Raw genomic sequence first — 16118 nt, forward strand, 5'->3', positions numbered from 1 at the left:
CCAAGTCTGTCCTTGAAGTCGCGCTGAGCTGATCCCCCAGGTAAGAAATGTTTTGCTTCTGTGTACAGAATTCAGCTTTGCAGCGATGGGAAATTCTAAGAGGCTAAAGCTGCAATGCAGGTTGTTTTGAAAGTATCTTGTGGTCCAGTCAGTTCACTGGGTTCAGATAAGAGCCTGGACGGAGGCCCAGAGCCCCTGCAGCTCCCCCTGGGCAGCCCTTCCAAGGGAGCGCCTGGCCCTCCACGGCCCGCATGCACGCTGTGCCCTCTGCAACCTGCTTTCAGTTAAATAGGCAGTTTTATTCCATTTCGGGGAATTTGTTTCCCCCAAAAACATTTGTGGGGTAACAAAGGAGTAGAGAAGGCTGTGTGAGCAAACGTATTTATGTTCCACAAAAGCTCTGGAGCCGTGTAAATCTGGGAGACACAAGTCTGTGTCTCACTTCTGGAAGACCTGTGTGGTCACAACCAGAGGGAAATACTTTTCAGTCAAAGTTACAGAGCATGCCTGTGTGTGCTTTTAATAACGTCTATCTTTTTGATAAAAATTGTAAATGTCCTGGGGAAGAATTGGAAACCACGAATGTGCAACTAGCCAGACATTGCCACTATTAACATCTTGATGGATTTTCTTACAGACTCCGTGGGGTCTTTTGTTTGTTTGTCTTTAATTTTTTAAATTTATGTATTTATTTTGAGAGAGAGAAAGAGAGAGAGAGAGAGAGCACGTGCAGGGAAGGGGCAGAGAGAGAGGGAGAGAGAGAATCTCAAGCAGGCTCCCCACCATTAGCACAGAGCCTGCTGTGGGGCTCAAACCCACAAACTGAGATCATGACCTGAGCCGAAACCAACTGTTGGGAACTTAACTGAATGAGCCATCCAGGTGCCCCAGACTGGGTGTTTTTTTGTTTGTTTGTTTGTTTTTAGTTTTTTTAATGTTTATTTATTTTTGAGAGAGACAGAGATAGAATGCGAGTGGGTTAGGGGCAGAGAGAGAGGGAGACCCAGAATCCAAAGCAGGCTCCAGGCTCTTTGCTGACAGCACAGAGCCCGACGCGGGGCTCGAGCTCACGAGCTGTGAGATCGTGACCTGAGCTAAAGTCAGATGCTCAACTGGCTGAGCCACCCAGGCGCCCCACTATGTGTTTTTTAATAGATGGGGAGCACTGTATGGGTATAACTTGCTTCTGACTGTTTCACTAACCATTAGTTCTTGAGAAATTCCCAAGTCATTAAATATTCTTTGAAAATACGATTTTCAGTGACCTCATAATATTCTGTAATGTTGGTGTCCTATAACTCCTTTGGGCAACGCCCCACCGTTGGGGACTGATTATACTGTTTGCTATGATGAATAACCATGTGGTGAACGTCTTGGCGTGCTTGGCTGCTGATTTTCCTGGGATGAGTTCCCCAAGTGGAGTTATTGGCCAAAGGCTATGAACCTTTCAAAAGTCTTTGCGAGACTAGGTCAAATGCACCTGCAGGAAGGTTGTTCTACTTCTCACCCCCTTCCACCGCACAGAGAGGCCTGTGTGCCAGCCCCTACGAACTCTGTCTTTTGGTCGATGAGGTATATTTGAGCCACGACCTGCCGCCACCCCCAGAACCTGGCTCCTCCTTGAAAAGACTCAGGGTGTATGGCAGCCGCCACCCCACATTTGATGTTGAAGGTCTGTCTCCGTGCAGGGGCTGGATTTGTTCTTTGAGGCTTCCGGGATAAGGTCCGCACCAACGGCATGAAGATTTCCCTAGTGATTATAGGATTAGAGACTCCAAGGAACGGACTTCCCCTCCTCACCCCAGGGAGCAAGGTCTGTGCCTCAGTTCTGTTGAGGCTGAAGCGCTCTTTGAGGTTCAAAGACCAGACGGCAGGTTAGACCCCTACCACGGGGGCAGTTCTGTGAACTGACCATCTCCACAGTGATGCTGACATTATGAAACACTGAAAAGCCTTGACTCTGCTCCTTAGACGCTTTCTGAACCTCCGCTCCCTCAGCTGTAAAAGGTGTTATGTGAGGATAAAATTTGATCTCAGGAGGGGTCACTGTTAGCATCAGTGCGTCAGGATGAGAGTGAGCGTAGAAGGCAGTGTGGTGTGGCAGTTACGAACCAGACCTGCGTTGGGTCTCAAGTCGTCCCCCCCCCCCATACAGAAATGGGAACAGGGGGCCCCTTGGGGGCTCGATCGGTTAAGTGACTTCGGCTCAGGTCACGATTTCACAGTCTGTGACTTCACAGACATTGGAACAGAAAACAGCGGCGTTTGGGGGGGGTCTGGGGTGGGGATTGTTCCCATGTAAGAAAAAAACCCAACAGAACCAGCTTCCTTTAGAACGCCTAGTGTGTGCATTTTATTTATTTGGGCTTTAATTTTTATGGCCATCGGAGCGATAATTGTCCAGAGTTCATAAAGCCCAGGGCTACTTTGAGGTCTAGGGTACAAGTGGCTTGTATCGGCTTGTGAGAGCCCGTTGCCTCGCCGATTGGTAAACATGGCCGTTGTTAAAAAACCAAGTTATGCAAACTTGCAGTTAAATAAATTATATCAGAAACAAAGGTACTGAATGTTAATAACTCATTACCCCCTGGTTACTTTACCACTCTCTGTGCTCTTGAGGAGACTTGTGTCTATTATACGTCCATGGTAGAAAGCTTACGTAATGGGTCTGTTGTGAGGCTCTCTACTTTTGGTGACATCACCCTGGTAGATTACAATTAGCGTAGTGGGAATATTTTTGCCACTGGGATTGGCAGATGCTCCAAACCAGGGCCTTTTTCCCTCGGAGAACCAGTTAAACAGTTACCAGCACACGACTGCCTGTAACCAATCCCTCTCCCCCTTTGCTACACACCCCGAGGGGACCTCTGTTCCTTGCTTTTAGCTGTTTCTTTTTGCACTTATCCCCATATTTCTTAATTATATGCTTTCACTGCCTTGTCTGGATTTTTTTAAATCTTAGACATTGTGTGTTGACTTCCTATTATGGAATTTGAGGATCTGGCTCTCTTCCAGCTCAGTCTCCCCTCTTACTACACACACACACACACACACACACACGCACTTTCCCTATCTCTGTGCTCCCAGTATGTTATAGTGTAACTCTTGTTTAAATAAATATTCAGGATTTATATTATTACAACTATGTAAATGTTGTACATAAATCATTATCACTATGATTTACATTCGCTTTCTTATACAGCCTTCTTCCTGGGGTTAATAATTGTGTTTTTTAATTTACTTGATTTCTCCATAGAACAATGGTTTTCAGACATTTTTTCTTAGCAGTGGATCTCGTGTTGCAAACAAAATGTTATGTAGAACCCTACGATATAAACAGGAAAAGCAGGGTTGCCAGGTCGAAAGTGGGGGGATCTTCCCTTGAGGGCTGCTATTATGTACAGCCAACCAGGTCTCACACTGCACAACCCTAGGGGGTCACCGTTCACATAAGCAACAATGTGATTTAGTCCTGACAGTCATAATTCCCCACCCCACTGGGGAATGTGTCCATTGTGTAAGGCGAGGTCCACCTGGGGTATACATTACATCAGGATCATTCTCAGCTTTAAGAAGACGAATTCCTTTCCCAGTGCAGGGCTCTGACCTCGCCCCATTCTCAGTGGACTCCAGTGATGCCGCTTAACCTGTCCGTCCGGTGCATCACCCGCACAGGCTGCTGGCCAGAAGCTGCTTTTAGCTGATGGCCACCTATCGACTGATTCGGTGCCCCTCAGATTTGCCTGAGCTGGGCTGGGCTGGGCTTGGCTGGGCTGGGTGCCAAAAGCTTAATGCAGAAGATTTGCTCGGGGACCGCTCAGATGCAGCCTTTGGGATCAAATGTAAGGGACGGCTCTGTCAGAGGGGGCTGTGAGCTGTGGGAGCAGACAGTGCAGTGCCTGTCTGCGCTTAGAGGTCAGACTGCACGAGGGGAGTTGGCCAAAATGAGTAGAGTGGGGTTCGAAAAGCTTAGCCTTGAGGGTTACCCCTCGGCAGGAGCCCCTGATTGGCCTTCAGCCGGGTAAACTCGTGTGAGTTGCTTAAGCTCTCTGGGCCTGAAGGTCCTCATATCTAAATCACAGGGTGTGTGAGAGCCAAAAGAAGATCATGTGTAACCCTGACCAAAGCCATGGTCACATGTGGCTCAGTCTCTGCTTAGAGTCTCGTTTTAAAGAAATAGTCCAACAGCCCAAAAGTCATTGAAATAGGCTTTCCAGCTCTAACTGCATCCCCCCAATAAAATGGCAAAGGGGACCATTTGTAGCTCCCCAGACCCTTTTCGTCCATTCTGTAATTTTCCCACAATGCACAATGTCAGTGGAGCTCTCCTGAGTACCCCTCGGGTGCTGTTTTCCTCTCTCTCTTTCTCCACCATTGCCACTTTCTCTTGGGTCTGTTTTTTCTCTACCTGTCTCACCGTTGCCGTGTCACAAAAAACCCAGCTGATCTGGAAATGAGCCGATGGAGATTCGGACAGGAAGTGGGTGGGGAGAGGTCATAGCAGGACACATGTTCTGAAATAACCCCACCGTACTGGTGAGGCAGAGGGCACGTGAGCAGAGGCTTTACAAAAATGGACTCTCTTCTTCGTTATTCAGTGGAGGAACCTAAAGCAGGGAGGTATGACCTGCCTAAGGTGCCTCTGAGGACCTAACCACTCTTAGCCAATGGGCGGTGACTGGGAAGATCCTTCCTATTTCCTCCGATGCCCCAAAAATCTAGCATTAAAAAGCCTGGGGATGGAAACACAGCTTCTGCCTGTCATTTTCCTTCCCTTCGTTAAACGGACTTCCCTTCCCTTCCCTCCCCCCCACCCTCCATCTTTTGTGGAATCAATTCCCTTTGAAGGATGTCTTTCAGGTCATACACCTAGCACATAGTACGTGCCGGGCTTGTAAGGAGCTGGACAATCAGAGACAAGAGACAGGTACTGTCCTCAGTTGCTCACGGACAAATAGAAGCAGGCTGCAATGGTGCATGATGGTGCCTGTAATAGAAGGAAGCACAGAATGCAATGAGCACATAGAGGAGGAGCTCTTAACCCATTCAGGGATCAGGGCAGACTTCCTGGAGGAGGCATCATTATCTAGTCTGCATGAGAATACTACTACCATCATATATCGAGCATTCACTATGATGATAATCTACACACCAAGCACTTTGCTAGGCGTTACCTCATTCGGTCTTCACAAAAGGCTAAGAGGCAGGTGTTACTGCCCTCATTTCAGAAATGAGGAGACTGAAGCTCAGAGAACTTCACTGAGTCTCCCAAGGCCACGTACCTAAAAAGTAGCAGAGCTGCAATTCAAACACAGGCCTGTGTGACTCCATAGAGTATGCTTTGAACCACAGGGCACTGTGTACAGGTGTTTAAGATACGCACTGAACAAGCATCCACATCTGGGAGCGGCACTGGTCACATCGTAGGCAGAGTAACTTATACGATAGTGTTTAGGTGGACCCAGAGACTCAGGCCTCTTTGCTGACTCCTGGAGCAGCAGGAAGGAGCCTCCTGCTGACCCTGGCGCCTCCCTAGAGGGCAGAGGGGGAGTATGGGCACTGGGGGGAGTATGAGAGCACATGCCCCGTGGCTGGATGTGTGGACTGCCACGCCTGCTGCCCTCTAGGCTCTGGTTGTTCAGGTGAACAGGAGCATCTTAACTTGAAACTTTCACTTGGGGAAGGGGTACCTCTTCCAAAGTTGCACAGGGGCATGGTATGGACCAAGGGTGTATCACTCTTCTGTGTCCCCTGCCCCATTACCATTCAGGGTTGGGGAGGACACAGCCACAGAACAATTTGGACCAACCTGGTGCAGAAATGCAGAGGTAAATAAGATAGTGTGTAGGTCCTCGAGGACCTTCCAGTCCAGTTTAGAAGCCCAGAATAAAGGCTCTCCTCTCAGGACCACCCTAGGCCCATCAAACTAATCCCCTGCTCTCTCTCTCTCTCTTCCTCCTCGGCAGACGGGCAGGATTGAACCCAACTACCCCAAGGTCTGTGGTCACCAAGGCAACGTGCTGGACATCAAGTGGAACCCATTCATTGACAACATCATTGCCTCATGCTCAGAGGACACGTCGGTGAGCAGGAAGGGGCCTCCCCCCTGCTTCCTCCTGGAGGCCTCCCTTCCTAAACCCCTCTCTTTCTCCGTCTTTGCCCTTCTGTCTTCTTTGTCACCCTTCCAGCCAGCCCTGGGGTGGGGAGGGAGCTAGGGAAAGGACGAAGAGAGCGAACCCACGGACCGTTTGGCAGATCTTGTGCCTTGAGTGTGATTTCCTTTGGAGGTGTCAATTTTGTAGGTGAGAATTAAAACAAGGAGTTTAGGTACATGATTCGGCACTCGTCGGTGGTCTCAAAAGGAGACCTTCCTCCCTGTGTGTGGTCTCCCTCCTGCCCACCCTGGGCTGGGAAGGACGCAGCTGGAGCTGGTGGGGCGGGAGGGCTCAGTGGTCGGTGCGCCAGGCACTGGGCTGGGCGGGAGAGGGGGGCCAGTGGGGGAGCCGTCCAGCCTTCTCCTCCGGGTGCAGAGAGCCCACAGAGGGGTGCGGCGACCCCAGCCAGCTCCGTCCCTGCCTGCTGAGGTGTTGGCGACAGTCATCAGCCGTGGGGGGAGCAAACACGCTGAAAGTGGGGGCTGCCTCCTACAGAGCTCCCCCTCTCAGTCTGAGCTGGAGTGTGGTGAGTCCTCCTGTGTGACAGGGGCACTGCCGCCCCCAAAGTGAAGGCCGGGAAGGTCACACAACTAGGAAGCCGAGGAGCAGTCCTCTAAGAGCTGGCTGGACAGCCCGTGCTCTCCCCGCTCAACCAAGTGACGTCATGACACGAGTCCACACCGTCCGAGCTGGAAGCCTCTGCCCGCCCCCCACCCTGCCCCGGTGTCCCGTGTCTCACCAGGGCAGCCAGCTGGGAAAGAGAGGAGCAGTGACCAGCTTGACGCGGGGGGGACAGACAGGCCAGGGCTCTCAGAGCCCTGGCTCCACCTCTGGTCCAAGCTTCTGCCTGACTCAGCGGGAGGGAGGAAGAGTCGCTCGCCCTGACGGCCCTGCCCGGTTCTAGCTCAGCACCTTCTTGCTCTGTGAGTCAGGTGCCTTTTGCTCCAGGAGCCTGGCCAATAAACCAGCTATCCGCGCCCCGTGTCAGGAAAAGCATCAGGCCCCGGCCCCGGCCCAGACCACACCAGCCGAGCGGCCCTCTTCAGTGTCGCACGCACTGACCGAAGGACCACAGTGTGCCCGCCGTGCTCCCGGGTGCTGCCCTTCAAAGGGAGCTCGGCTGTGGAATCCCACGGGCCGGGATTGAATCTTGGCATCACCGCTTGCCAGCTGGGTGACCAAGGGCGTGTGACTTACCCTCTCTGAGCCTCAGCTTTGCTCCTCTGGGTAACGGCAAGAGTGATCCGTGCCTCTGGCAGCCGCTGTGAGGGGGAAAGGAGGTCTGTGCCCAGCATATGCCTGCTGGTCTCTGTCCCGCTCCGGAAACATCACCAGCAGAAGGGCGCCACTCGCTGAAGTGCAGGGCAGAATGAAGTCAGAGCGATAGGCGCACGGGGAGGCGGGATTCGTTTTGCCGGAAGTGCAGGCAGGGGACAGGGAGTTAGGGAAAGCTAACTGCAGGCAGAGAAGGGGCTGAAGGAGGCCCGGGGAGAACACACAGGCCTGCGGGCAGGGGCGGCGGGGGGGGTGGGGGGGGGAGGATGCGGGGGTCATAGTCCCCGGGCCACTGTAACAAAACACCAGACTGAGTGGCTTGTAAAGTGAGTCACTTGCTCATAGTTCTGGAGCTCAAGTCTGAGATCAGGTGCCAGCGTGGTCAGGGGAGGGCCCTCTTTTCCTTGCAGGCCCACATGGCAGATGGGGCTGGGGTCCCTCTGGAGGCTCTGAAAAGGGCACTAATCCCACTTTTGAGGGCCCCACCCTCATGAGTTAGTCACATCCCAGAGGCCCTGAGTCCGCATACTGTCAGCTGAGGGGGGTAGGATTTCAACATGCGTAGGGGACGCTGTGCACCCCAGGGATCAGGGAAGGGGAGCTGGCAGGCCGGAGGGCTCACGGCTGGCTCTGTAGAGGAGGCCCCCCCTCCCGGAGCCAAACAAGCCCTGGAATGTGGCTTGGCCACCCCAACGCTGGAGTAGCCCCTCCCACAGAAGGTCCCTGAGGCCCGAGGGGGAGCACCGAGTCCAAGGTCACGCAGGGAGGCGGGTACAGGCGGGGTCAGAGCCTAGGTCTCCGGACTCCCAGGCAGCACTCCTCAGCACCTCACCAACAGTCTTAGGTTTACAGATGAGGAAACTGAGGCTCAGCGCCGCGAAGCCTGGCGGTTCAGATCCGTCAAACACTCAGCATTGACATCTCGGTGTCGTGTCTGAGCAGGCCCCGTACCGGGAACCCACCGAGGGCACACGGAGGGGCGGCATCCTCCGCAGGTCCTGGGATGTGCGGGGAAGGAGCCCGCAGCTCCCAAGGTCAGGTGAGGAGGCCAGTCAGACCTGCCTCCATTAAAGCACCTCGAGGGGCAAGACACCCTTCCTCAACCCACTCGGCCCAAATGATCAACTTCCTGCACACCAGACGTGACATCCAGAACCAGGGTTAGGAGGTCAGTCAGCAGACCTACTAAGTGCCAGGCGCTGTGCTACTCACGGGCGGCTAGGGAGGGGGCCCGCCGGCAAGGGCTAGAGAGGAGCTGTTTGAAGCAGATCCAGACCATGTCTCCAGGCGGTGCCTGCCCACCTCTTCTAACCCCTCCACTGCCCTCTGCTTGTCTCTCAGAGCGTCCAGAGGACACTGAAGGGAGCCAGCAAGCCCTCCCAGCTCCGTAGCTCCTTTCCCATATGCCCCATCCCTGAAAATCCATCCCCTACGCCCCGACCCTCCCCCAGGGAGAGAGGAGGGCCTCGGGAGTCTGACCCCGTCCCGCCAGAGGTCCAGTGGAACATACCCAGGCCCTTTCCCGAGGGGCTCCCGTCCTGAGGGAGAGATAGGGGCCATAACTCTCCCTGGCATCTGGCAGAATCCAGTCCTTTCCGCCGCTGGGTGATGTCACCTATTGTTGAACGGCTGTGCTTTTTATAGCTTCTGCTGCAGCTCGGGAGGGTGGCTGGCAGGCGGCGGGGAAGGGCTCTATGGGTTTCCAGCCTCGTGCTCCTAGCCTTCCCAGAGGGCCAGCAGCTGCAGAGAGAGGGAGAGGTTTCTGACATCTCAAGGAGAGGGAAAAGGTGGTCCTGGGGAGGGGCGGGGTGGGGGAGAGGGAGGCAGGCCCCTCTCCCTGGCGGGCTGAGCTCAGCAGCTTTCCTCTGCCTTCTCTTCCTCTGCTCCTTTATCCAAAGGCTGCCCTCCCGCCCCACCCCCACCCTCAGAGAGGATGCCCCTCTCCCGAGGCACTGTGAGTGGGATGGGACAGGATGTCAGCCCTGCGGGGAAGCAGCCAGAAGCCACCCACCACCCTGCCCTTCCACACACACACACACACACGCACACACACGCACACACACCACCCTCTAGAGAACCAACACTTCTTGGAGCTAGAAGGGAGCAACGTACCCCTTTCAGAGATGGAAGGACAGGCACCCTGAGAGAGGTCGATGGCCTGGCTGAGGCCTCACCGACAGACTTGCCACTCAGGCTCAGGAGTCCATAGGCCCGGGTTCAAATCCTGGTTCTGCCCCTTCCCAGACCTGTGACTTTGGACCAGTTTCTTTTAACTCTCTGCACACAAGTTGCCCCCTGTAAAATGGAGATCATACTGGGCTCAGCATCAGAACGAAATACACCATGGTTCGTGTTTCTTGTCTACTGAGAACTCTCTCTAGAGCCCCTGGGGCAACCAGAGAGCTGGAGTCAGAGACCCAGTGCTCTTTCCATGTCATTCTTTGCTCGCTGGGCCCCCAAATAGGCCTTCTGTCACTGGTTCCCGGGTAAAGATGAAGCTGAATGGTGAACCTCAAAATCCAAGAGAGAAATCCCCCCACCCCTTCCAAACTAGAATTTCAGGGGTGATTTCGCATCTACCCAGCTCACCACCAGCTGGCGTAAGGGCTCTGCCAGGTCAGGGGATGACTCATGACTCATTGCTGAACCTGCTGATGATGTGATAGCAAAGCTTCTGGGCCTCTAGGATTCTTCCATTGCCTCATTCATTCAACAGGTATGTGCCAGGCACCGTTCCTTGCGCTGAAGGAAAGGATAGTGACAGGGGATCCTACCCCTGCATGGAGGAGTCGACCATCCAGTGGGATGGCCTGGCAGGTTGTCTGTGCCCTGGCACTGGGGAGCTGCTCTCTTTTTCGGAATCGATAGGCAGAAGGACAAACCGTGCCCTCTCTAAGGTGTCAGATTCAGTCCAGGCGAGAAGGAAGGAATGGGGGAAGCCGCTGAGGTCAGAGCGTGGATTTGAATAGAGCTTGTTAGACTGCAGAGCTCTCCCTTTGTTCACCAGCTGCCCCCTCCCCAGGCACAGGGACACTTGGTTTTGTAACTTTATTAACCATCCTTATCAGCCGTCTCCCATTAGCCTTGTCTGCCCTGCCTGCTGTCTCCCCCACAAAACTGTGAGCTGCTGAGGTGAAGGATACCCTCTCCTGCCCCGTATCTGGTGTGTGTGACATAGGGAGCCATGGAACATATTTGGTTGCATTGAATGTAGCTGACTTAAACAGGGCTCTGAGCCAGGGACCTGAAAAGGGGCACAGCTGGCTTGCTAGAGAGAGTGTTTTGCCACCTTTCTCCACCCCTTCCTTCCAGAAATCCGGTTTGTCTGCCCTTACCAGGTTTCCTGTTGAATGGAAGTAACTTTCCAGAGCAACCTCTGAGCCGATCCGCAGGGCTCCTCCCCCACGCCATCGGCTCTTTGCTTCAAACAAACCCCTTGAAGACCAAGGGGTTGGAATTCCTTTTCCAGTGGCTTAGGCCCACTGTGAACTCCAGCTCCTCCTCTGAGCCCCCATGGCACACGGTGCCAGCTATGTGCTATAGCAGGAGACCCAGCGTCTCGCCCCTTTGCCAGTGATACATTCGATGATGTCAAACGCAGGGGACTTCAGGAGATTAACTAGTATGGCCTCAGCGTGCAGATGAGAAAACTGGGGTCCAGGGAGGGAAGTGGCTGGTATCAGATGAGGGTGAGGCGAGGTGCCTCTCTCCCTCTCCGTAGGACATTTTCCATCGGGTCCCCCAAGCCCTGCCAGGGACCCTACACCTAACAGTCATTGGTGAAAACAGCTCTTTGGGCCTTCCCCTGCAGTCCTCGGCTCCATGGATGGGACTTGGATCCAGTTCAGAGGCACAGACACAACCTGCCGTCCCCATCCCCTTGGCTCAGCCCCTGGGTCCCTAGGCCGAGCTGTCATCCCAGCAAATCCGTTGCTGTGGCTAGAAAACCTCAGACTCCCAAGGACATGAAGCCCAGTGTAGTCTGACCCTACATGGGGCACATGTCTCTCTTCATCATCTAGACAAGGAGCCTGAGCCTCAGAGAGGTCAGCTGGCTTTCCAAGGTCATCCAGCAGCAAGTGGGATTGGAACCTGGGCGGATCCTTGCTTCACAGCTTCCCTCGTGCCTCTACCTTAGCCTGGCGTGGGACACGCCTCAGTTAGCTGACGCTCAGGAATTGGACTGTTCTGGAAATGGGCTCTTCCTGAGACTTGGCCCAAGCAAAGCTGCTTCCTGAGGCCTCCGTGATTAGGTGTGACACACAGGGCTTCTGGCCTCCTCCGCTCCCTGCCGGCCTGCTCTACCCCGGCCAGGCTGCGGTTCCCCCAGCCACCGTGCCGGAACCCCCCATGCACGCTGGTCCTGTGTCTGTCTCCTCCCCCCTCCCCACATCCCCAGCCTCTCTTTTCAAACTTGGGCCAACATCCTGTCTTCTAGCCCTGCTCTGCCAAGACCCTCCCCACCCTTAGCCCCCCTTCAGCTCTGTTTCCATGGGTTCTCTGCCCTTAACTGCCCCCACTGTGTGCTGCTCAGGAGCAGGGCACCAGGCGAGCTCAGCACAATCCCCTGGCTAGTAGGACTGTGGCTCATAGAGGTGCGCGTGTGGAATGAATGAGTCTGTAATCTCTGTTTCAGAGATCTCTCTCAAAGCCCAGAGGCCACTCTCTTGCCTCAGTCAACACTTAGGCACTGACTGCCTTGGTGTCCACGTGTATATACTCATCTGTTGTCCTCAGGACACGGTATAAGGTGCCCATAGACAGCATCCTCTGCCTCCAGACATGTCCACACTGGCCTTTCATTACGACCCTCAAAGGCTCATCCCTTTGAGTCCAAAAGCTTCCAGAGCTTCCTCCTCCAGCGCAAACAATAAACACAGAAGACGATGCCGAGTATTTCTAGGAACCAAAGAAATGCAAACCCGAAGAGTGAGATGTCATTGTCAACCTATTGGGTGGACAGAAGTCTATTTTTGAAGGTAGAGTTAGAGACCTAGGTAAAGAAGTGCTCTCAGGCTCTGTTGGTGAAAACTGGGACAGCTTTTCGGGGACAGTTTTACAGTGACTATTAAAAAATGAAACGCTTGTAGGCACGTGCCCTACAGAAATATCCACACTCAAGCTTGTATTACAGGCCTGTTCGACACAGAGTGAATTATAACAGGGACAAAAGTGGGCAGAACCCTGGTGTCCGTTAATAGAGGTTGATTAAATGCATCCTGGCATCAGGTGCCCCCCCCCCCGGCCACTTAATAAGATAAGGTAAATCCATGTGTCCTGGGGTGGAAAGATGTCCACTACCTGTTACGGGAGAAAAGCAAGTTGCAGAAGAACATGTGTAACGGCCTCCCTCTGGGTAAAAGACAAAGAAGTGTGGGGTGTGTGGTTTGTTGGGTCCTGCTGGGTCCCCTATCACTTCGCTCCCCCAACCCCCACCACCATGCAGGGCTGTGTGCGAGCTCTGGGCTTTGTTTTGTTTGTTTTAAGTAATCTCTACCCCCAACATGGGGTTCAGACTCATGACCCCCAAGATCAAGAATCACACGCTCTACCAGCTGAGCCAGCCAGGTGCCCTGAGTGGTTTGTTGTTGTTGTTGTTTTAATGTTTATTTATTTTTGAGAGACACAGAGACAGTGCGTGAGTAGGAGAGGGGCAGAGAGAGAAAGAGACCCAGAATTGGAAGCAGGCTCCAGGCTCTGAGCTGTCAGCACAGAGCCTGATATGGGGCTTGAAACCACGAACCGTGAGATCATGACCTGAGTGGAAGTCAGATACTTAACCAGCTGAGCCACCCAGGTGCCCCACTGAGTGTTTTTTTTTTTAAGTTTACTTATTTATTTATTTTGAGAAAAAAAGAGAGATGTGGGAGGGGCAGAGAGAGAGGGAGAAGAGAGAGAGAGAATCCCAAACAGGCTCCATACCATCAGCACAGAGCCCGGCTCAGGGCTCAAACTCACAGACCGTGAGATCATGACCTGAGCGGAGGTCAAGAGTTGGACGCTTAACCAATTGAGCCACCCAGCAACCGCCCCCCACCCCGAGTGTATTTCGTTAACAGAATGATACACCTAAGGGTGACCCCAAACCTTTGATTGAACCTGCCTTTCTCACCCCATGCCTCCCACGTCTGCGTGTGCAGAGCTGGGTCTTCCGGGGAAACACACATGATGTGGGAAATACTCATTGCTAGAATCTGTGGGGGGAAACATCAAGAAGGGAAACCGCCAAGGGAATTCCCTCAGGGGTGCCCCCAGTTCCTAGCCTTCTCCCCTGTCCCTAGGACTGTCTTTGGCTTTCCCTGTTTACTCATGGGCTTCGGAATTATCATTGAACAGCTAACATCGCATAATGACATAACGTATTAATTTGTTGCCCTGGTGTTGGCCACTTTGAGTGTTTCTAAATTTTCCGTGTTGCAATGAACACCTTCATGCATGGAGATTTTTGCTTATGTTGGATTTTCAGAGTGAAATTACTAGGTCAAAGGATACAACATAAATGTCTTTATGGTTCCTACTAAAGATTGCCAAATTGCTTCCAAAAGAGTTACTCTGATTTATAATACTACCAACACCGATAGAATCTACAAGTTCCAGGAGATAATCTTGCCAACCCCTGGCCCTTGTCCCCTCCCAGGGTGGCTATTTTGGAAGGTTATAAACGGTATCTCAAAGCTGTTTTTCCCATTTGTCTCCCTACTGGCCAAGGTGGAGTTCAGATTTTCCAAAGATTTGCTTTAAAGGTGTCCTAAATGGCAGTCACGTGTGTTCTTTCCTCTCCAGGGAGCACGCGATCGATGGCATTACTGACGACAACAATTGTAACGAGGACTAGAACTCCTTAGGTCTTTAGAGCACTTTACAGTTTACAGACTTTGCCAACCAGCATCTCATTTGATTCTACCCGTAGGCAAAGCAAGGCAAAGAGTTTCCTCTCCCGTTTGTAGATGAGACGGTTGCAACCGCGCAGGGTATGTTTGGCCAGAGACACGGAAGTCCCCCACGGCTAACGTCAGTAACGAGGGGGACACAGAGATGGCAGAGAAACTGCACACCTCCTCTCTCTGGGGCCACACGGCCTCTGCTCTCTGCTTCTCCGTGTGTCCCACCTTCGCTTGGCCCATCATCTCTTTCTGCTGCTGCTTCTTCTTTTTTTTTTTTTAGTTTATTTATTTATTTATTTGACAGAGACAGAGACGGCGTGAGCAGGGGAGGGGCAGAGAGAGAGAGGGAGAGAGAGAATCCCGAGGAGGCTTCTCGCTGTCAGCGCAGAGCCCGACGCGGGGCTCAAACTCACGAAACCGTGAGATCATGACCTGAGCCTAACCCGAGAGTCAGATGCTTAACCGACTGAGCCACCCAGGCGTCGGGAAGACTGCGAATAGTGGCAGCATCCAGGCTCTGCCCATCCTCCCGGGGGGCTCCAGCGTCCCATCCACCTCTGCCCCTTAGTTCTTCATCTCTCAGGAGAGACTCCGGGCCTCCCAGCCTCCCAGATGGCTTTTCCTCTGCTCACGTGTCCACCCTTGGTGGGGGGCACAGTAAGGGACAGCTCCTTGGGGTATCAGCAGAGTTGCTGAGACGGAGGTCAGAGCTCTTAGAAGGGTGTGGGAAGGGAAGCGGAGGCAGGCTTTTCATACAACACTGGCCAAAAGCTGATTACTGTGTGACCCTCTGGGACGAGCTAGACTGTAGCAATATCCCGGCAGTATGAGTTGTCTAGGGCTGCAGAGGCCTGCCAGAGAAACCCCCCAAAGGCGCAAGAGATGGTCGCCTTCCTCTTGAAGTGCACCCCGGAGCCTCCCCCGGGCCTCAGTCAGGCTCTACCCGCCTCACTGGCCAGCAGATGCCTCACTGGGCAGATCTGGGAAGCCTGGTGTCCGAAGGAGGGGGCCGTCAGGGGCTTCTCCTGGCCCTGCCCACCCAGCCCTCCATCCCCGCCCTCTGCAGGTGCGGATCTGGGAGATCCCCGAGGGTGGGTTGAAGCGGAACATGACAGAGGCTCTCCTCGAGCTGCACGGGCACAGCCGGCGCGTGGGGCTGGTCGAGTGGCACCCCACGACCAACAACATCCTCTTCAGTGCCGGCTATGACTACAAGGTGAGCTGCTAGGCCGCGGGGGTGGGGGGAGCAATGTGGGTCTTGAGGAGCTGCCTGTAGGGGGCACTGTTACCTTCCAGAGCACGTTCATCAACATTGTCCCACCCGCCTGTCCATTCATTCGTTCAGTCGCTGCACACCGCCGGGCATCTTCTGTGTGCCCTGTCTTTCCCGGGGTCCGCGGAGGCTGCCTGTCTGGCTTCTCTGGCTCCTACGGGTTGGAAGAGAATGCCCACTCCGTGCCCACACCCTCTGCCGGGCCCCTTCTTAAATCTAGAAGTGGCCGCTGCCCTCCTGGTGGGAAAAAGGAGCAACCAAAGTTGGTGGAGGGAAGAGAACAGCACAGGGCCCTGGCCAGGAACATGAATCCTTCTTGCTGGTAGCAGAAACCGATCCCGGCTGGGGCTGGGATCTGCCGAGGGACAGTAGTGGATTTGCGCAGCAGGGAGCATCAGCCTTTGACATAGAGTTTAACGCCACCCCCCCGCCTCCCAGCGCACCCCGACCCTGCACGGGGCGTCTCTCCCGGGGCCACCGGGTGCAGACCGGGACAGACGCCTCACGGCGCAGCCGCAGGGCTGACCCTGC

At 53.9% G+C, this 16118-nt stretch overlaps 1 protein-coding gene across 1 annotated transcript in view; it reads left to right on the top strand.

Annotated features, from left to right (window-relative positions):
• Nucleotides 1-16118, top strand: part of CORO2B (coronin 2B) — a 131885-nt gene that overhangs the window by 102747 nt on the left and 13020 nt on the right. The window contains exons 3-4 of the mRNA XM_049613807.1: nt 5967-6083; nt 15381-15530. Coding sequence (XP_049469764.1) covers nt 5967-6083; nt 15381-15530 — 267 coding nt within the window. The remainder of the gene's footprint in view (nt 1-5966; nt 6084-15380; nt 15531-16118) is intronic.

This window comes from Panthera uncia (genome assembly GCF_023721935.1).
Source record: "Panthera uncia isolate 11264 chromosome B3 unlocalized genomic scaffold, Puncia_PCG_1.0 HiC_scaffold_1, whole genome shotgun sequence".
Lineage (NCBI taxonomy): Eukaryota > Metazoa > Chordata > Mammalia > Carnivora > Felidae > Panthera > Panthera uncia.